Source organism: Monopterus albus, unplaced genomic scaffold (genome assembly GCF_001952655.1).
Source record: "Monopterus albus unplaced genomic scaffold, M_albus_1.0 scaffold323.1, whole genome shotgun sequence".
Taxonomy (NCBI): domain Eukaryota; kingdom Metazoa; phylum Chordata; class Actinopteri; order Synbranchiformes; family Synbranchidae; genus Monopterus; species Monopterus albus.
This window is the reverse complement of record NW_018128203.1, coordinates 79590-101893: the sequence shown is the minus strand read 5'-3', so window position 1 is coordinate 101893 and position 22304 is coordinate 79590. Positions and strand designations below refer to the sequence as shown.

Below are 22304 nucleotides of genomic sequence, written 5' to 3'. Positions count from 1 at the left end.
CATGCGTTTGTGGATCAGAGAGCAAGAAAATACTCTCAAAATGTCACGTGATCCGTAGGTGTCGGGCAGTGTGTGCAGGTGCATCTAACAATCTCGACGTACATTTTAAAGAACTGCACACAGAAAATAGTTTGTACACATTTGTAAATATTGATTTTATTTGTAGATTACTGAATACATTTGTGGTCATTATGTGATACATGAATCATTTTTACACATTTGTGATCTTGGCTGTATTTGTAAATGTGTGACTGTTTATGTTAGAAGTTTATCCCCATAGTATGTAGACTCGTAATCCTTCCAGTTTGCAGCCGTTTCAAGCCACATCTCAAGTTTTGCACTTAATGAATAATTTCAATGATATAGTTTGAAATGCAATAAGAAACTAATCATCAAAATCTTCTCCTGTAGGGTTTTGTGACATCTGGATGGGTTTATTCCACACCTGCACACACACAACCATGAGCAGTAGAAGCCCTTTTCCAGTCCAGGTCTGAAGAACTGTCCCTGCAGTATCTGCATCCAGCTCAGCCCTAAACCCGACTTACACCAGTGCAACCTAAAGAACTGTTGCCCCCTCACATAAGCCTAAACATTGGGAGTCCCAGATGCAAAGGCACTCCTTGACTTTAACACCAGTGACTCAGTGTATTTCTGAGCCCAGCTGATTTTTGACTAGAAAATTAAAAAAGAAAATCTGCTAAACAAGAAATGACATCCAGTGAACTTTCTAATATTAAAATATAACAACCTATCTAGAGTGTGTCAAATTCAGCTTTTGATGATAAGTGCGTTTTTTACTAAAAGGCTTTGAATGGGTTTGTATTTTTTATGACAATCAGGTCAAATCCAAACATTTTGTCTGCAACAAGGCAGTTTAGATACTTTTTATTGTTTTGGGCTGATTGGAAATTAATTTTTTATATTTTTGGCACATTTCTTTTAATAAATTTAAGGACGCACTCAATGAGGAGTTTCGCACAAAATACACACCCATGTTTTCTGGTGGAACCAGTCGAGGTTTAATTACACTGAGTTGAGCTCATTCAAATGGGCCCCAGGGCCAACCTGCAGACTCCTGATGTAGATGGTGGACTTTGAAGCATTTGTGCTTCCGGAGGAGGGGACTGAGGCAAGTTTTTGTTGCTAGAATTTCAAGCAAATGTCATTTTTCATGTCAGCTGTGTTACTGTGCGAGTCAAATTCAGTATTGACCAGAGAGGTGGTGAGGGTCCTGCTTTGTATTTTTCCATAAATGACAACATTAGCCCTCTTGGTGTACAACTAAACATAAGGATAGATGGAGCAGAGCATAATGGGAAAGAAACAACTTGAAACCTCTGTGTGTACAATTTTATTTCACTGTCATGATCTGTCAGTTGTGAAATTTTGCTGTTTAGTGCCAATGCTTTGTTACCGTCACAGCTCCAGTTTTTTTTATTTTTTTTAATTATTCTTTATGTGTCAGTGTTGCTGTACACATTCTGCCTCCTCGTAAACCCATGCACAAAACTGATGACACAGCAAACTACAGGAAGTTTTAATGTCTACATTTATTATCTGAAGCGTGGTGACTTGGGGTTTCTTTTTTTTAATCCCTTTTTGTCGAGGTTTGATAGTGAATGTGTCCAGCTGAAATCATGAATTTCCTTACCTGACAACAGGCTAATTGCTGAAATGTATTTGATTGTATTGCATAATTAAAATGGGTCGGTATATCACTAAATGTGCTGCTAGTGTGTCTTCACTCTGTACGTTTCTGTTGGTAGTTACACCTATCTTTAGATGTATCTGACCAGGCAAAAAAGTAGCCTGGCAGTAGTAGTCTAAACTTTGCACCTGAAAATGGACACAACCCTCTAACCAATCAACACATCCTTCCACAGATTAGCAGTTAACTTGACAATCCTCGTGCCTCTATATGAACCTGGGCAAAGTGCAAAATACTGTCTCCTGAACAGAAAGCTGCTCTGCTGATGAGCCGGCTGTTCATTCAGAGGGACACCTGATGAGGGTACCCTCTCTGAACATTTAAATTACATCTAATCACCTGCTTTCTAGTTGTTGAAATGGCCACACTGGAGTTATACAGCAAGGTAAGACTGACCTGAATTTTTGTTTCTTTTAAAGTGATGTATCATTCTGTTCTCCCTTAAAAGAAAATGTAATGACAGTGATATAAAAACAACATTGTTAATGATGTCCGAGCATAGTTGTGTGTGACACATCTGGTTTGTGTTCGTCAGCCTTTGTCTGTTATATAAATGTTTCTAAAATCTTAATGTTTTGTGCTAAAAGGTTTTAATTCACAATAGACTTGGTTTGTTACAATCAGCAAAAACTGGAATTTTTATTCTTTTTCTGTGAAATTAATTTGTAAAAAGAAAATAACTAAATTAGACATGCTGGAGGTAAATAATCACTAATCCTTGCAGGTAATTTAGAGTAGAATGACCAGTGTTAATTTTTAACAGTGTTTAGGAGACTTTTATGCTGAGGGCTCACAAATCTGTAGTTTGGGTGGGACCAGGGAGTGTGACGTGTGCCTGAACAGTGTCAGAAAATAAAATATGTAATGAAAGTCTGTTTTCTCTTGGACCAGCACATGTGGCTTTTGTTAGCTTATTTGTTTATCATTTAAGTTATATTGTACATATCTATATTTTTACAGCTGAAGCTTTTATTTATGTGTTTATTTTTTTGGCTAGGGGGCAAGTGTGTGGATTCCTGACCCAGATGCTGTATGGGTTTCAGCTCAACTCCTCGAGGACTACAGTCCTGGACACAAACATCTACTGCTCCAGCTCTCTGATGGAAACGTGAGACATGCAGTCCCATTAACAATGTTTTCGTTAAAATCCCACACTATTTTTATTTGCGTTACAGGAACTTTTCATTTTTGCATTGCTAGGAGGTTCATTATCCAGTGGGCTCCTCCTCTGATCTGCCGCCGCTGGGGAACCCTGACATCCTAGAGGGTGAAAATGACCTAACAACACTCACCTTCCTCCATGAGCCTGCTGTCCTGCACAACCTCCGGGTTCGATTCTTGGACTACAGCAGCATCTACACATACTGTGGTGAGCACAGAAATGGTGAAAGCGGATAAAAAGAGGGAGTGTTAAAGAAATCTGATTGTCACACTAAAAGAGGCACAACATAGTGTACATGTAAGTGACAGAAGTTCCTTGAGATGTACGCTGGCAAGCTGCCAGCAATAGACAGCTCCTGTGTGCTTCTGTCTGCATGAATATTGCTCATAATGTCAACTATATTACCATAAGTCAAAGGTTGAGAGGGAGGCTACTCCCTCACTGCTACTGGATTAAGATGTTGTTGTATAGTTTCTGCTATAGATAATGCTTATTTTAAATAATTTTTTTTAACTTACTGGCTATTTTGACAAACTAAATTTGTGTATTTTTGTCATGAAAATTAAAGAGCAATTTAACAACCTTTGAAAATGTTGTTTTGCTGATTTTAGTAGTTTAACTTCTCATCTAGCAGCAGTGACGTACACCTCCAGCCTTCTCCTTTTATATAAACATGCAGTCACCTGCACACACTCAAGGCATTATGTATAGACACCCATTCACAAATGAAAGGACAAGCTAACAAAGTGTCTCAGTGAGGTGTTGGGCCACCAGGTGCCACCAGGACAGCTTCAGTGCACCTTGGCATTGATTCTACAAGTCTCTGAGCTCTAATGCAGGGATGAACACCATTCATCCAAAGACATAAGATATTCTCTCATGTAGTGTTTATTGATGGTGGTGGAGATGCTGTCTAACACGTTGGTCCAACTAACATCTCCCATAGGTGTTCAATTTGTATAAATATACATACAGTATGTATGTGTGTGTGTGTGTGTGTGTATAAAGCACTATGCATCTTCTGTGAATCTGTTTGCTTCTATAGTTATACTGTCAAGGAGAGCACAAATTTATCATTTAGTGATAAAAAAAACGTAAAAGGAGTGAAAACTGTGGCTGTGAAGACGACTTAGATAATGTTTTAGACCAGTTCAACAGCCTCACCCCTGATATCACCACTGCAGCCGCTGAATGTTTCTCGTCATAGAGATCAATGTACTGTATTTCTCATTTTGAATCATTTTAACAAAAATTCCAAGACATTTTAATCTTTTGAAAAGTACGTCATCATCAGTGAGCCATGGGCGTCCATGACCCTGTCACCAGTTCACCATTTGTCCTTCCTTAGACACTGTTGGTAGGTCCTAACTGCTGCAGACCAAGAACACCCACCAAGACCTGCAGTGTTGGAGATGCCCCTGTCAAAGTCACAGAGATCCTTACACCTGTCTATTTTTCCTGCTTCTAACAGATAAACCTGAGGAACTGTATGTTCAGTTGCTGCCTAATATACCCCACACACTGACAGGTTCCACTGTAATAACATAATCAAAGTTACTTCACCTATCAGTGGTCATAATGTTATGGCTGTTAAGTGTATATCTTATGCTGAGGTCACTTTCCTGTCCCTCTAGGTATCGTGTTAGTAGCCATCAATCCCTATGACCAGCTCCCCATATATGGAGAGGAGGTGATAGATGCATACTGTGGCCAGGACATGGCTGACATGGAACCTCACATCTTTTCTGTGGCTGAGGAAGCGTACCGCACTATGATAAGGTCAGAGGTCAAAGAGCAGGGGTCATGTTATTGTAATTGATTAAAAGTGAACGAGTGTTGCTCTTTTTAGAAAACGATACACATTGCTATGCAATATTAACTTTTTTTATATACTCTCTTAGCACAAGTGCTCTTAAATCCTGCAACACTGACTGGTCTCAGCATAACTTCACCATATGGGATCTGATAGCCTCTCTTTGTGTTTACAGGGAGGAGAAAAAGCAGTCCATTATTATCAGTGGAGAGTCTGGCTCAGGGAAAACGGTTTCAGCCAAGTTTACCATGCGATATTTTGCAGTGGTTGGAGGAACAGCACAGCAGACCAGGGTGGAAGAGAGGGTTCTGGCTTCCAACCCTATCATGGAGGTGATGGCTAGTTGAACAGATTGGTTATTTAGGAATAAGAATTTTTAATCTTAGTTATGTTATTTAAAGATGCAGGTTTTTTTGTCTACAGTCCATTGGAAATGCTAAAACCATTCGAAATGACAACAGCAGTCGTTTTGGGAAGTACATTGAGATCGGCTTTGGTAGAAAGGGGGACATCATTGGGGCAAACATGAGGACATATCTGCTGGAGAAGTCAAGAGTTGTGTTCCAGGTAAAGTCTCAGCACTCTCTCTCTGTTTATGCATTTTCAGTGCATCTGTCCATGAAGATTGTGTATATTCTTACTGTATGTGTCTGTCAGGCATCAGCAGAGAGAAACTACCATATCTTCTACCAGCTGTGTGCCTCCAGAGAGCTGCTGGAAATGAGATCCCTCAGACTGGGTGAGACTCAATCACAGGCAGCCCGCTCAACTTGCTCTCAGAAGATCAGCATGACTGGACAATTTCAGCTAACTGTGGCCATAATGTAGTGTATATTATATTGTCCATGTCGCATGGACTATGAGTGTGATCTGTTTATCTTTTCTCCAGATGCACCTGAGCATTTCCACTACACCAAACAGGGAGGAGAAATGCAAATACCCGCTACTGATGATTTGTCAGATCTGGAGCGCACTCGCAGTGCTTTCAGCATTCTAGGTAGAGTATGTGATTTACACACACAATGTAAATTCAGTTTAAGATCAGCTTCAGAGATTACTTTATTGCACTGAGATTTCATTTTAATTTGCAAGGCCAGTCATAAAGATAAAACAGGATGATTCTTTGCTTTTTATCTGGAACTTGCAGGCATGCAGCCTGACCAACAGATGGAGCTCTTCAGGATTCTGTCAGCTATTCTTCACCTGGGTAATGTCAACATCCAAGCCAGTGGGAGAAGTTCTGACCGGAGCTATATTGATGTAAGAAATTTATTTCTAATGCAGTTTGCCCCCCTGTCCCCTAAAGTGCCAACACTTTTCTTTCTCAGCTGACGTCTTATTTTCTCAGTCACTGCATTTACTACAGGAAGTACACATGAGTCCTTTATCTTTTCTCAGGCAGATGACCACTCTTTGGCTATCTTCTCCAAGCTGCTTGGAGTTGAGAGACCTCAGATGGCCCAATGGCTTTGTCATCGCAGGCTGGCTGTAAGGGGAGAGATACTGGTCAAACCCATGTCTGGTCAGCAAGCTGCAGAAGCCAGAGATGCACTGGCTAAACACATATATGGACAGCTGTTTACATGGATTGTTCACAGACTAAACTCTGCTCTGCACACTCAGAGAGGGCAGGTCAAATCCTTCATAGGGGTGCTAGATATCTATGGGTGAGTGACCTTAGGCTTTGTGGTACTGGATAAAAATTGTCTTATAACACTCAAAGTTGCAGAAATGCTTGCAAACAGTCTGCAGTGTGTTTCTACAAAGCTGACCTGTCATGGCGTCTTTCTTTTTTTCTTTGTTTTTCTTTTTGTGGGCAGGTTTGAGACCTTTGACAGGAACAGTTTTGAGCAGTTCTGTATAAATTATGCAAATGAAAAACTGCAACAGCAATTCAACAGAGTAAGTGATGTGATGTACAGTATTTCAGTCCCTTTGTGTTTTGTATGTTTACAGTCAGAATCATTGGAAGTTTGTGTTGTAGTCGAGTCACTAAACCTCAAGTCCAAGTTGAGTATTGAGTCCCCAGTGTATGAGTCTGAGTCAAGTCCGAGTCACCTAAGAATAATCCGAGTTGAGTCCGAGTCAAGTCCCACGTTACCTGAGTCAATCACCAATTAAACACAACTGACATAGCTTTCACCATTTTGGATTCCAAACTTTCTAACAGCGTGTTGCATCACCAATTTGCTCGGCCATTTGATAGTTAAAGTCAAGTCAGTTTATTTATAAAGCACACTTAAAAGAACAACAGCTGACCAAGGTGCTGTACATAGCAGGGTACAATAAATTAAACAACAGAGTAAAATAATAAAACATAAGCTCATGTTAGAAATTATTTACAGAAAGGCGGAGTGTACATGTCAGTGGAAGTGTGCTGGATACAGCGTAGTGTGGGTGAACAGGTTTTAATATCAATATCTTATGCCAAATTATTGTGGCCTATTACAAAAACTAAAGTCTGAGTCTTCGACTTCTGAGTCCTAATGCAGTCAATGCTCGAGTCCAAGTAAGAGTCATTAGTGTCTCAAGTCAAAGTTGAGTCATGAATCCTGAAAATCTTGACTCGAGTCCAAGTCCTGTAGTACTACAACACTGAATTTTTTTTTCAGTTTGTTTCAGACTTCAAGAAATCCTTGTACTCCTGCAGTGTACCTTCACTAACTCTAGTTCAGTTTAATGAAACAATACTAATCTTACCGATTATACAGCAACAGGTGGTTCTGTGCATCATTTTGTTTCATTGTTAATGTCCATCTTGTCCTCAGTTATGCAGATTAATGCACATTTTACAGCATGTGTGGCATTCTATCTCTCTCCTGTAATGTTTTGTCTTTTTTTTAGAGTGATTTTCAGAAAAATAGGTTTGTCTTCATGGTAACTAATGGAAAAGGAAGTGAATGTCCTTATTTATGTCTCTGTTGTGAGGGAAAGAAGCACAGTCTGTTCTCTCTGTGCGATGGTCTGTCTTGCCAAACTGGCCTCAGTGTGTCAATCTTTTCAGTCCGTCCTCAGACCATCTGCCTGCCTGTCTGATTAGAGTCACTGCAATTGCTTATATTTTATTTCTATCTTAATATTAAATATGATTGTTTTTTTGCTGAATTATGGTGTGTTTTTCTGCAGCATGTTTTCCACTTGGAGCAGGAGGAGTACATCCGGGAGGAACTGGCCTGGAACAGGATCAAGTTCAATGATAATCAGCAGTGCATCAGTCTCATAGAGGGACAACTGGGCCTTTTTGATTTGTTAGATGAGGAGTGCAGGGTCAGTGACACAGTCCCTCTTTCTGTTTTTCTTGCTTATTTTGTTCTGAATCTTTTTGTGTCTTTCTGTTCCTCTTTGTTCCCAGTGGTTGCCCGAAATTTCGCAGAAAACTGCTGCATGTTGCCACTATGTTACACAAAGTTCTACTTAAAGTCTAATTGCATTTTTTCTCTTAATTGTACAATCATCTTAATTGTAAAATCACAGCAGAGAAGTTTGAGGTCCAGTTGGGTTTACTCTCTATTTATGATCAGATGCCTAAAGGTTCAGATGAGAGCTGGGTGCACAAACTTTATGACCAGCACCTGACCAGCAAGCCCCATCCTCACTTCCAGAAACCTCGCATGTCCAACAGCGCCTTCATTGTTCTACACTTCGCTGACATGGTGAGTCATTCAGTTTAGTTCAGGGAAAAGTGTATGAGAAGTGCCGTGGACATCACTGTTCATCTCCACTGAATATGACAGGAAGTTGTTTTTCAAGTTAATGACAGTAGTCTGAAAGCCAAATGTAGTTCTCCACTGTCTTAGTATGAAATGTTTTTCTTTCTTCAACAGGTGCAATATGAGTGTCATGGCTTTTTAGACAAGAATCGAGATACAGTCTTCGAGGAGCTCATTAACATTCTAAAAGCAAGTCAGGTACTTATGTGTAACATATCGACTCTCTTAAGTTCATTTCATTTCTGTGAGACTCAGGGACCACTATTTAGTGTCTCTGTGTGTTCATGTGTGTATCAGTCTGAGCTGGTGGCTGAGTTGTTCCAAGAGCAGGGAAAAGTTTCCTCTGTGACCAATGGAAGTGTTCGCTCAGGGAAAAGAGCCACCAGAGAACACAAACTGACTGTGGGCTCCCAGGTGAGCTGTTACTCATGGGCAGATTCTGGGAGTGGTCAGGGATGGCTACCATCCGGCCCCAGAATCTGGTTGGCCACCCCTGATTCCACCCCTGCCGGAGTCAAAATGTGATGCTTGTCAGTATGAAATGAATGAAAAAGGAAGAATATGTAACTAACCTTTTCTGGTACATTATAATTGACACTGGTCAAATTGGTTTTATTTTATATCATGCACGCAGCATGACATTTGCATTAATGTCTTCGCTCGCTGTCCCTGGCCATGACTAAATAAGGAGTGCAGCTAAAGTTAGTTAAAGAAAGCACTATGTGAGTCTCATGTTTACACATATACCTAGGGGTTTAATATTTAAAATGTGCCACCCATTTCTGAGTCTGCTCACCCTGTCCAAAATGTTCAAGATCTGTTCCTGCTGTTACTGCTCCAATTTGTTTAATTCCATGATCATTTATGTAGCTTTTTGGTGCATCCTTGTATCTCAGTGATTGAGCAGAAAATATGTCATCAGTATGTTTTGTATTGATTGTTGTTTACTTGGACTGTGGTTGTGCCCATCAGTTTCGTCAGTCCTTACAGATGCTAATGGACACCCTTAACAGCACCACTCCTCACTATGTGCGCTGTATTAAGCCCAATGACCTCAAAGAGCCTTTTATGTAAGCTCTCATTTGTGTATTGTTTTGCAGCAAATATGTGTTGTATTGCATACTGGTATGTTTACTAAACAACTCATAACATGTCTCCCATGTCAGGTTTGATCCCAAGAGAATAGTCCAGCAGCTGAGAGCCTGTGGCGTCCTGGAGACGATTCGTATCAGTGCTGCAGGTTACCCATCCAGGTACTGAGTACTTCCTACAGGCATTCATCTTACTCTCTGCAGTGCTCACATACTATATATAAGTGTGAGAACTGAGTCTGTAAAGTCATGGTGCAATATAATCTTAAAGAACCACACCAAAAGTTTTGAACCATTTTCACTGCAAATTGTATGTATCTTAAAGTAAGCATAAATAAGGTGTTACCTTACCTCAGCTCTCTTACCTTTTAGACAATTTGTTTCAGCCTGCAGTAAAATGGTATAGTGACTAATTTATAGAGGCATAAAGCTTTCTTGAGACAAATATTCCATCACAAAAACAACTTAATTGCCTATATTTATTAAGTTATTGGTCAAAGTTTCCACTACCCAGTATTCCAGCTACATTCCAGAACCTTTAGGACAAACAAAATGGATGTTAATGAAAGAGTAATGATGCCCATCCTCATTCAACAAACACAAAATTCACTGCAGACACATAATGATCTGAAATAGAGGTACACATGCACAAGCTATCTGAATTATCAAGCTGTTTTTTCCCCCAAGATTTCTATATTAAATCTTTGTTTCCAGATGGATGTATGAAGAGTTCTTCAGAAGGTACCACGTTCTTTTTCAAGGCCTGAAGAGTCAGGAGCAGGCTCAGGCCTCATGCAGACAGACCCTGCCTCAGCTCATCCCAGACCCGGAGCAGTACTGCTTTGGAAAGACTAAAGTATTTTTCCGGGCTGGTCAGGTGGCCCTTCTGGAGAGGATGAGAGCTGAGAGGCTGTGTGTGGCTGCTGTGATCATCCAGAGCCAGGTCAGAGGATGGCTGGCAAGAATCAGATACACCAGGATCCTCTGGGCAACTGTCACCATACAGAGATACTGCAGAGGAGTGCTGGCCAGACGGTGAGGATAGAGAGGGAGGCTTTTCTAACTACTGTATGTATGTGTGGGGGTGTAGAATGATGAAAATACTGTAAGTTGGCACATCATATTTATATATTTCCTCTATATCACAGTACATATTGTATTTCTGTTTTTTGTATAAACATGATAAATTAGCCACACAAAACTACCAGACATAGCCCAAAACTTTCAATGATATGTTCTGCATTTAAACTGCATCATCTGCAGATTGGCCCTGACCCTGCGCTACACCAAGGCTGCCTTAGTAATCCAGAAAACATTCCGCATGGTGGTGGTCAGGCAGTTGTTCCTCATGATCCGCCAGGCCACCATCACCATCCAGGCCTTCAGCAGGGGCATGCTGGCACGCCGCAGTTACAGACTGGTCAGCACTCAACAACAGTTTATTACCTGCTTGAGTAGATCTTTAAAAAATATCCTCCATCTGCCTGCTTTGAATGTTTTGGTCTCTCTTGCCTTGAAACTGCAGCTCCATTTAAAACTCTCTTTCCTCAGTTGGTGGCGGAACGTGCTGCTGTGTTGCTTCAGACAAGAGTGCGTGGGTGGTTGGCGAGGCAGACGTATAGGCGGATATATGCGGCGGTGGTGTTCATGCAGTGTTGCGTGCGCCGCAAGGCTGCCAGGAGAGAGCTGCTGAAGCTAAAGACTGAGGCCCGCTCAGTGGAGAGGTACAGAGAGCTCAACAAGGGCATGGAAGTCAAACTGATGCAGCTGCAGTTAAGAGCTGACCAGGAGGTGGGTGAAGAGTTTCAGAGGGTTTTGACCCTCCGATGTGATGCTTGTAAGCATCCCAAAAATATAAACTATGTGTTAAGAAGGTGTTTCATTTTTATGAAACTTGTGTTTGTATGTATACAGGCCAGAGAAAGTGCTGCTTTGAGAGAAACCCTGAACATAGAGCGAGCTGCAGCCAGCGCTGAGCTGGAGACTCTGAGGGCAATGATACAGAAACTAGAAAGCCAGAAACACGAGAAGCCTCAGCCCTCGCCAGTCATCAGCGAGAAGAAGGTGGAGCAAAGGAGGAGAGCTGAGGAGAAGGCTGCCCAGGAGATCCTTCAACTCACACAAGTACTGGAGGCCTGTAACCTCAAGAATAACATGACACATTTCAAACTGTTGTCTGATAATAAACATTTTTCTTTTCTTGCCATCTATTTAATAATCAGTCAGTCATAAACATTATTGCCAAGGCTGGTTAATTATAGTGGCAAGAAAAAGTATGTGAACTTGTTGGAATGTCATGGTTTTCTGCATTAATTTGCAGAAACGCGCAACGACTCTGCTGCACATGCTTCTCCCATGCAGCATACATTCTGTTATATTCTTGTTTATTTATTTATTTTTTTACTATATTGCTGCTTCTACGCTGCTTAAAATACCTTAGATTTTGTGTTATTTATTTATCTATTTTATATTTCGTTTGTATTTTGTGGCATTCATGTGGACTGCAAAGTGAGAATTTCATTGTACAGGGAAACACGTTTCCTAACTGTGCATATGACAAAATAAACACTTTGAACTTTGAATTAATTTGTCATAAAATGTGATTATGACAAAAACAACACAAAAAAAATTCTGATCTTTCATGTCTTTATTGAAGACACTCATTCAAAATTCAGAATGGTAGTGGAAAAAGTAAGTGAACCCCTGGAATTTAATAACTGGTTGACCCCCCTTGGCAGCAATAACCTCAACTAGGCACCTCCTGTAGCTGTGGATCAGACGTGCACATTGTTCAGGAGGAATTTTAGCCCATTCCAACAAGACTCCAGGTAACTTTGATGAGGTCATTAACTCAAGGGTTCACATACTTCTTCCACTAACACTAGGAGGTTTTTATGGTTGTTCTCAATAAAGACATGAACTTTTTTTGTGTTGTTATATTAGGCACATTATATTTGTCAGTACTCTTGACTTAGATGAAGATCAGATAACATTTTATGACAAATTAATGCAGAAAACCATGACATTCCAACAAGTTAACATACTTTTTCTTGCCACTATACAATGACTTTGACTTCAGCTCAATGGCCCCTGATGTGCACTGAATAAAACAGAACAACAAATAAAACAGAAAAAGAGAAAAAAAAAAAAAAAAAAAAAAAAAAAAGACGACCAACCATCCACTTCTAAATATGTACATATAAACCAGTTAAAAATGAGCTATTTTATGTACAATAATTACATCTATAAGTTATTGCACTGTGGTGTTTGCTGTATCTTGTTACTTTACATATAAACATGGGTTAACTGTTCATCAGAGTGATGGCCTAGGGGAAGAAACTGTCCTTGTGTCTGGTTGTTTTGGCGTACAGTGACCTGTAGCACAATCCAGAGGGAAGTTCAAACTGTTTGTGTCCAGAGTATGAGGGGTCTGTAGAAACCTTCTCTACACTCCTTTTGACCCCTGAGGTGTGGGGGGCAGGTTGGCACTGATGATCTTTTCTGCAGTCCTGACTGTCTGCTGGAGTCTGTTTGGTTGCTGAGCCAAACTAGACAGTGATGGATGAGCAGAGAACAGACTTGATGATTCTTCTGTAGAACTGTATTAGCAGGTTTTGGGGCAGGTTGAACTTCCTGAGTTGATGCAGGAAGTACATCCTCTGCTGTGCTTTCTTGGTGATGGTCCTGATGTTGGATGGCCACTTCAGGTCCTGAGAGATAGTGGAGCCCAGGAACTTGAAGGACTCTATTGCTGATACAGTGCTGCTGATTATGGTGAGGGGGCTCCTCCTGAAGTCCACTGTCATTTCTGCTGTTTTTAGCATGTTCACCTCCAGGTTGCCTCAACTGCAACACAAGGCCAACTGTTCAACCTCCCGTTTGTACGCAGGCTTGTCACTGTCTCGGATGAGACCGATGACCGTTGTGTCATCTGCAAACTTCAGGAGTTTAACAGAGGGGTCGTCTGAGGTGCACTTATTGATGTAGAGGGAGAACAGCAGTTGGGAGAGCACACATCCCTGGGGGGGCCTGTGCTGATAGTCCAGGTGCTGGATGTGGTTTTCCCCAGGCTCACCTGCTGCTTCCTGTCTGTCAGAAAGCTAGTAATCCACTGACAGGTGGGGGCAGGCACAGTGAGCTGGGTCAGTTTGGAGTGGAGGATGTCCAGGATGAAGGTGTTGAATGCTGAGCTGAAGTCCACAAAGAGGGCCCGTGCATAGGTCCCTGGGGAGTCGAGGTGTTGCAGGATGTAATGCAGTGCCACGTTCACTGCATTGTCCACTGACCTGTTTGCCTGGTAGGCAAACTGCAGGGGGTCTACGATGTCCTTCAGGTGGGCCAACACCAGTCTTTCAAAGGACTTCAAAAATATAGATGCCAGAGCGACAGCTCTATAGTCATTCAGTCTGCTGATGGAGGGTGTCTTGGGGACTGGGATGATGGTGGAGCTTTTGAAGCAGGAGGCAACTTCACACAGCTCCAGTGACCTGTGAGAAGATGGGAGTCAGCTGACCAGCACAAGCTTCCAGACAGTAGGGAGTCACACCATCTGGGCCTGGTGCTTTACTGATCTTTTGTTTTTTGAAAAGGTTAAGCACATCCTTTTTACAGATCTTCAGGGGTGGGGTGCTGGGGGAAGGGTGGAGGGAGCAGCTGCTAGATCTGAGGCAAGGTGGGTGAGGTGTGTGGAGTTCTCCTTCTCAAGCCTGCAGTAGAATGTAACTCAGATTTTAAGGGGTTTAATAGTTTATTTTTATTCTTTCTAATTTTTTAAGGAGTTGCAAGCCCTGCAGAGAGAGAGAGACTGTTTTTACAGAGAGAAAGAGGATCTGTCTGCTTGCTTGCTTGAACAAGCAAAAACACAAGAAGGTACAGTAGGTCCTGAATTTACCAGTATTGTACAGTGCTCTCTGCCTTTTTGCCCTTTTTTACCCTTTTGGATCTCACTCACCTTCTTTCTTCCTGCCTCTGTGTGTATTCATGTGTCTGCAGAGTGTGTGCATCAGGCTGTGTCTCAGGCCAGTGCAGCTCTGAGAGCAGAGCTGGATGATGAGAGGACAAAGTATCAGGGTCTTCTGAGAGAGTTCACCAGGCTGGAGCAGAGATACAACAACCTCAGAGAGATGAATCTGCTTGCTGAGGTTTGGCCATCCACAAACACACCTACCTTCTTCCCCAGAAGCACAGTTTTGGTCTTAAACTAGATCTTGGTTTGCTGAGAGTCTTTTTTTCTCCTCATGACAGCACACCAAAGGCCACAGAAGGACAGACTCAGCACAGAGTCTGAGTTTGGAGCCCCTCTCTCCTACATCTAGCCCACTATCACCCCCACCTCTCAGCCCACTCTCCATCTCACCCATCCCTTCTACTTTCCCTTCCCCGGAGCAGGTCCGCAGGGCCAGTGTTGTCTCCTTAGAGAGGAAGCTCTTGGTGTGGAGCTCTGACACTCCACTGGTGAGAGGAATGCCACATAACCTCAAGTTTGTTAGAATCAAATACTGTATTTTCTGATTAGTCATCCATATTTTTTTTCCACTAACAAGTGTCTGTGTATTTATTCTAACTATTTATTGCAGCCTAGTCAAGTCTAATGTCAAACTGTGTTCATGCTTGCGCTGCCAGGACCAGTTGATGGAAAAGATGGATGTGGTCAAAGACCCGGCAGTGAAGATGAGAGGAGAGGACCTGGCACATGCCTATGATGCCGTACGAGTGGCCAACAAGTAAGTCCGTCAATACTCATTGATTCCTATCAATGTATTAACTTCTTTTCTCTTTTTGGTAGATTAACTCTGTTTTTTTGTTTGATCTTTCCCTCAGGTTTCTGGAGTGTCAGCTGCAGAACCAGCGCAGTCAGTGGGAGGAGGAGCTAGAAGCTTTGAGGTCCCAGCTCAGTCAGGCGATCTGCGGTTCTTCCCTTGCTGCACAGCGACAGGTATTGACTCAGTTATCTGACAGCTATCTGTGGTACCTGAAGGATATGGCTGAAAACTATTTGTGAATTTAAGAAAAGAAGTTTAAAGGTGTTTGTTTCAACATTCTCACATATTTCGATGTTGTACATTTTGCTCCCATCTTTGCTTTCTGCTTTTTTCCTGACACTTCTTACTGACATAACCCTGTGCAGTCTACAAAGTAAGAGCAGATTTACTTGCCACTGGGGTGATACACTTACAATTGGCATCTTATAATCTTCTTTATTTAAAAACTTTTCTTTTATTGCAGGCATTGCAAGTCACTTTGGCTGACAGCATTCAACAAAAGCTAGAAATTAATGATGTCGGTGTGCTTGTGTGTAAAGGAGCTGCAGGAGCTACTAGAGGCCAGAGAGCAAGAATGTGTCAAACTGAGGAGAGAACTAAAGGAGCTCAGAAACACGGTCTCGCTTCGACGAGTCCTGACGCAAGGTAAGGTTTCTGATTGGATATTGCTAAAAGTAATGATGTCACAATGCACTTGAGAACAGAAGGTAAACGCATATTAGAGAAACACCATGAGTAGATAGGCGGCAGTGGCTCTGGCTCTGGAGGAAGAGCCGGTCATCCCCTAACCCTAGGGTTGGCGGTTTGATCCCTGGCTTCTCCAGTCCATATGTTGAAGTGTCCTTGGGCAGGACGCCGAGCCCCAAGTTGCTCCCAGTGATCTCACCAATGTGTGAACCTTTGCGTGCGCAAATGGGTTAACAGGCAAATAGTGCTTTGAATATGCTTTGGTGCATAGAAAGGTGATATACAAATACTTACCATTAGATGACATTCATATAGAAAAATGCCTTCAATCTATTCATGTTTCCATCAACAGTTTAATTTAAGAACTTACAAAAGTGATTATATCTTATCTTACACCTTTGTAGTTCTTTGCTTGTGCTGCTGCTTCAGTTGTGGTATTTCCCTTTTCAGTTCTCCCATCAGTTTTGACCCCAGAGACCTCCTCCTGTCCATCCCGAACAAAGCCAGCCACAGTCACTGGTTTATTAGAATGTAGGAAAAGAGATGAAACCAGACTCATCAAGAACCTGATCACAGGTGAGATTGATCTTCAGCCTCCTCTTTTGTTCCCACTTGCCTTGGAAATTGAAGGGATGTGATCATTTGTTTTGTGTAAATTTACAAGAAAGAAAGCAAAAGCAAAAGTAAGTGTCATTTTTTTAAAGCTTCACATAATAATGGTTTTGAGATGTATTTCTCCTAAGACAGTTGTAAGGGGATTCTCAAGATACTTGTTGTGCAAGCTGTGTTCTTCTGTGTGTTATGTGACTCAGAAGAGTAAAGTTGTACTGTTGCCCTTCTCTAGCTGACAAATATGACCGGGCTGTGTTTAGCTTGCCACTGCTGTTCTCTCTGTCTGTGCTGTAGACATTCACGTTGACAGCGCCCTCTCTCTGTCTCCTGGCCTGTCTGCCAGCGTGCTCTTCCTGTGTGTGCGTCAGGCTGACTGCAGTGGGGACCAGGCTCGCGCTCGTTCACTGTGTAGTGCTGCTGTCACTGCTATGAAGACAGCTCTGAAGGTAACCTGTGGTGATTGACCTTCTAGTGCACCATATGGTTCAGGTTTAATGTAAAAGGGCAGTTCACATCATGGCAGGTAAATGTTACAGAGAAACATGGACAACTAACTCTGAACCAGTTTCACCCTAACAATCAGGCTCCTAAGGAGAAAGTAAACCACAACAAAGCTCTCGTATACCACACACATAAGTGCTGATCTCCACATGACAATATAACTTTCTCATTTTATTTGTTTCTTCAGAAGCATAGCAATGATGCAGATATGTCAGCTCTGTGGCTGAAAAATGCCTGTCTGTTGCATGACCTGTTGGCACAGCATTCTCCAAAGCGGGTAGGTTAACTATTATTATTTACATCTTATTGTCTGAAAGCAGTTTAGTAGCTTGAAAAGGCAGTGATAATAGTTGATATCAGCGCTCAATAATTATTTTAAAAAATCTTGTGTTGTCTGATGAATAGAAATAATTCAATCCAATCAAATTTTATTTGTATAGCACCAAATCACAACAAAAGTCATCTCAGGACACTTTACAAAGCAAGGTCTAGACCTTACTATTAGTAATATTATAAAGGAAACACCCAACAAATGCCCACTGAAGCAAGCACTTGGCGACAGTAGGGAGGAAGAAACCTCCGACAGACCCCGGCTCTTGGCTGGTGGCCTTCTGCCTCAACTGGTTGGGGTGAGTGGATAGAGGAGAGAGAGAAAAGAAAAGCCCCCAGCAGCCTAGGCCTATAGCAGCATAACTAAGGGAAGGCTCAGCCCTAACTATAAGCTTTATCAAAAAGGAACGTCTTAAGTCTAATCTTAAAGGTAGAGAGGGTGTCCGCCTCCCGAACTGAGACTGGGAGTTGGTTCCATAGGAGAGGAGCTTGATAGCTAAAGGCTCTGCCTCCCATTCTGCTTCTGTGGACTCTAGGAACCACAAGTAAACCTGCACTCTGAGAGCAAAGTGCTCTGTTGAGTTGATAAGACACTATGAGGTTTTTAAGATACAATGGAGCCTTGTCATTAAGGACTTTGTATGTTAAAATGATTTAAAGGACATATCCTGGTAAAAAATAACTCCAAGGTTCCTCATAGCACTACTGGAGGCGATGAGCTATGTCATCTAGAGTAACTATATGGTTAGACACCAGATTTCTAAGGTTTTTAGGCCCAAGTACAAAAACATCTTGTTTTCTCTGAGTTTAGAAGTAAGAAATTACAGCTCATCCAGACCTTTATGTCTTTAAGACATGCTTGAACCAATTTATATGATTCATTTTGGTTCATATATAAGTAGAACTTAGTATCATCTGTGTAGCAATGACAATTTATGCTGTTTCCCCTGATAGTATTGCCTAAAAGGAGCATGTATAAAGTGAAGAGAATTGGACCTAGCTCAGAGCCCTGTGGAACGCCATGACTAACTTTAGTCTATGTGGAAGATTCACCATGAACATGAACAAATTGGAATATATTTGATAACTGACCTCAACAAACAAAGAGACATGTTGATGATTTAGTTGAAACAGTTGTTGAGGTCAGCTCAAAGAGATCTATGGGAGAGACACAATCTAAATATAAATGAAGTCATAGATGTTTCTAAAGCTATTGTACTTGATACGTCTGTAGTAGTTGTGGGAAGATTCTGATTATTTTTTTCTCTAATAGATGTGATTTTATGTGTAAAGAAGCTCAAAGTCATTACTACTGAGATCTAATATTAAAGTCAACAGCACTGTGGCTCTTTGTTCGCCTGGCTACAGTGCTAAAGAGGAACCTGGGGTTGTTCTTATTTTCCTCTATCAGTGGTGAATAATATGTGGTTCTGGCACTATGAAGGGTTAAAAAAAAAAAAGTTAATAAACTATCTTTCCAGGCTAGGTAACACACTTCTAACCTAGTGGAATGTCACTTCCTTTACAGTTTTTGCATTGATTAACAAATGTATGAATAGCTTATTAAAGGTGAAAAGGGCAGGAAGAAAATCTCAGTACATTTTACTCTATTAGTGTATGATTGGAATGGTTATATTTCAGGCTCTTGACTCAGGGGAACTGGTTCCACTGACGACCGACCTGGGTGATCTGATCCGCACCCTGAGTGACCTCTGCATCCAGGCCTATCAACAACTCCTCACTATTATTGAGACGCGCCTGCACTACATCATAGGTACCCTGACGATGATATGGATGCTATTGCTGCTCTCCATTCACCTGCTCCTGTTATCCCACCTTCTGCTTTGCCTCTCCTTCAGTCCCTGCTTTGTTGGAGTCTGAGACCATCCCTGGCCTGTCTGACTCTGCTGCGGTAAAGCTGGGGACGTCCAGGAAGCGAGCAGGCTCCGACGCCAGGAATGTGGGAGGCAATGCTGTCACTATGGCATCAATGCTAAGGGAGCTTGGAGCCTTTCACTCTGCCCTTTCCCATCAGGCTCTGCCCCCAACACTGATGGAACAGGCCTTCCGCCAGCTCACCTACTTCATCTCTGCCACTGCTCTGAACAGCCTGCTGCTGAGAAAAGACATGTGCTGCTGGAGTCGCGGCATGCAAATACGGTAGAGAAACATACACATAAGAGATATGCAGTTTGATATTTATTAATTAATGCTGAGGTGGCTGTCTCTTTAATATCTCTTTTAAAGTATCTTGAATTGTATCTATGACATTTAATTCTTTGAATTAGTTGAAAACAGGCATTTCCATTGTTTAGTATGTCCGCCTAGGGTGGGGGTTGTTTGTTGTTTATTAACACCATACCCCAAAAGTAATGAACAGATTTAGGTGAAATGTTTTGGAGAGGTAGGGTATTGCCCATTGAACAATTGATTAGATTTTGGTGCTGATCCGTATCATAATTTGGGTACAGGAATTTTTCAAAAGGATTATTAACCATTGTGAGTGCTGGAAAGGCTGACTGTATGTAAACCCCCTTGTGGCCAACACACGTAGCTGCGCAGCACTTTGAGCACATAAACAGCTGGGGAAAGATCTACTCTTAACAGAAACAGCTGGGCGATGACAGAGATTTTGAGCCAGGCTCAAAGCTATTAACAGTTTCATTTGTAGGACTGGTATTATGTCACTTTATTATTAGAACTGCATAGTTATTATGTTGCATGCATTAATGCTAAACAAAGAAAACATGCAACTGTTCCTTATGTCCATACTCGCTGTGAGGAAGTCATTTCCTAACGTGATTCCAAATTAAATGGGGACAAAGTCCACAGTCCATTCTGTGTGAAAATTAGTTCTTAAGTTCAGCTGCTATAAACATGAGGCTTCAGTAGTTTGAGTCAAAGTGGGAATCTCCAAGGCTGAGAAATGAAGCCCATGCAGAAGTGTATGTCATTAAATTTCTCAGAGACAAGGTGACACCTTCATTTTACTTTTGTTCAATCTATAGGTTCTCTAGGTTCAAAGCTATTCACATTTCTATCATATATGACAAAGAAAAGCAGCAAATCCTCCAAAGTGAAAAGCTGGTATGGATGAATTTTATTTTATTTATCTACTACTCTGTGATGGCTTGGCGACCTGTCCAGGGTGTACCCCGCCTTCGCCCGATTGCCAGCCAGGATTGGCTCTGGCCCCCCTGTGACCCTGTTCAGGGACTAAGCGGTAGAAAATGAGTGAGAGAGTGAGTTATCTACTACTATCAAACCGCCCATTAATGTGCAGCTACTCATTTCGGCTTAATTCAGTTTGGCTCATTTTCCATTTGAATGAGAAAAGATAAGATGCTTCCCTCGACTGCCTTATGCAACATAACATCACAAACTATAGCCTCAACAATTCCCTTAGTAACATCATCCTTTCGGGCAACTATGGTTCAGTGGGTACAGTAGCTGCCTCCCAACCGAAGGTTTGAATCATGGTGCCTGCAGTGACCCCCAAGTTGCCCCGATGGTTAGAACCATCGGCTGAGTTGTCGCTGCAGATGGCTGCCATGGGTCCTGTACCGGAAGCATATTCCTTGTGTGTAACATACTTGGCCAATAAAGGTGATTATTCCTATACCATCCTGAAACTGTATCAGCACTGATTAACTGTACATTATAAAGTTATATTTTAATGCAGTGTACTTCTGTTATTAATTTTGCATCCTCCCCCTTTAGGTATTGTTAAATGTATAAAAACATTTTACTAATCAGCCTGTCTTTCTGCAGCTACAATGTCAGCCTGCTGGAGGACTGGCTACGGAGCCACGGTCTGCAGGCGGGGGGTGCTGTGGCCACACTGGAACCCCTCATTCAGGCAGTTCAGCTGCTGCAGGCAGGTAAAAAGACGGAAGCTGATGCACAGGCCCTTGTTCAGACTTGCAGTGCCCTGTCCAGCCAGCAGGTGGGTCCCTCTGTCACTTGTCTTCCAGAGAAAACACATTGTCCACTTAAACCTGTATATAACTGTTCTGTGTCTTATTACTCTCAACAGATTGTGAAGATTCTGACCCTCTACACTCCCCACAGTGACACTGATGAAAGAGTCACACTGAATTTCATCCGTACTGTCCAGGTACTGTCTACACCTGGAAGCTTTGCTTTGTTTATCAGTTTAAAGCAGTGTTTGTGTGTCACATAAGGGTTTCTGTTGTCCTAGGGGCTTCTCAAAGGCCGTCCTTATGCGCTGCCTCCACAGCTCCTAATGGATGTGAGGAGAGTGTTTCCAGTCACATTCCCCTACGTGCCCCCCACCGTCCTGCATGCTGAGAAGTTAGTCATCCCAGACTCCCTGAAAATCAGCTTTTTGCGCAGAGCCTAGGAAACAAAGCCTTTCCTCTTCAGAGCAGATATAGTATGTTAGTGTTTTATCAAAATTAGCTCCCAGCCTATTGATATTTCTTTGAAATTTCAAATAATTTCCAGAGTGTGTTGTGAACTTAATTTCCAGTAGATTAAAAAGATTATAACCTCACACTGATTTGATGCTTCAACAACATTTTTATTGAGCCCAATCTGTCATACCAACATGGTTTTATCAGATTCTTTTAGGGGTGCTTAATATGTTTAATTGATCAGTTAATTATCAGTGAATTAGTTACTGTACTATAGATAAAGTTGTGACTTCTGGGAGGTCAAAATTTGTCAGCTAACTAACCTGGATTTCCGTGGAGAGTAGTACAGATTAGTGTACAATGAAAAGTAGGTTGTTCTGTAGTTTGTAATAACAATCCGACTCTTGCCTTTTTTCATATTTTATTGGAAGCAGAAACACAATGAGACTGCAGTCCCAGTAACCTCATCCCCCAATAAGAACTAGAAAAAAAACTTGAAACATCTCATGTATAAAAAAATTCTCATGCGAGTACTTTTTACCACTACAC

At 41.8% G+C, this 22304-nt stretch overlaps 1 protein-coding gene across 1 annotated transcript; it reads left to right on the top strand.

Moving 5' to 3' along the window:
• The first annotated feature begins 1796 nt into the window (after positions 1-1796).
• Positions 1797-21879, top strand: LOC109974166 (unconventional myosin-Vb). Its single transcript, XM_020624221.1, has 35 exons — positions 1797-2096; positions 2709-2819; positions 2912-3080; positions 4508-4652; positions 4862-5018; positions 5110-5253; positions 5344-5425; positions 5576-5683; positions 5834-5946; positions 6085-6353; positions 6507-6588; positions 7813-7953; positions 8208-8339; positions 8511-8594; positions 8694-8810; positions 9369-9466; positions 9563-9649; positions 10202-10522; positions 10751-10907; positions 11039-11278; positions 11402-11611; positions 14263-14356; positions 14480-14628; positions 14732-14941; positions 15110-15210; positions 15308-15422; positions 15789-15894; positions 16387-16512; positions 16843-16994; positions 17237-17326; positions 19021-19153; positions 19239-19539; positions 21151-21325; positions 21416-21496; positions 21581-21879. The coding sequence occupies exons 1-35, from the start codon at positions 2070-2072 to the stop codon at positions 21740-21742; spliced, it is 4989 nt and encodes a 1662-aa protein (XP_020479877.1). The 5' UTR covers positions 1797-2069; the 3' UTR covers positions 21743-21879.
• The last annotated feature ends 425 nt before the right edge of the window (positions 21880-22304 follow it).

What these genes read in the sequence shown, in the direction of transcription:
- LOC109974166 (XM_020624221.1), top strand. Translation starts at nt 2,070, where the DNA reads ATGGCCACACTGGAGTTATACAGCAAG. An exon ending in CACTGGAGTTATACAGCAAG is followed by an intron (nt 2,097 to 2,708) that starts GTAAGACTGACC and finishes TTTTTTGGCTAG; the next exon opens with GGGGCAAGTGTGTGGATTCC. An exon ending in AGTTAAGAGCTGACCAGGAG is followed by an intron (nt 11,279 to 11,401) that starts GTGGGTGAAGAG and finishes GTATGTATACAG; the next exon opens with GCCAGAGAAAGTGCTGCTTT.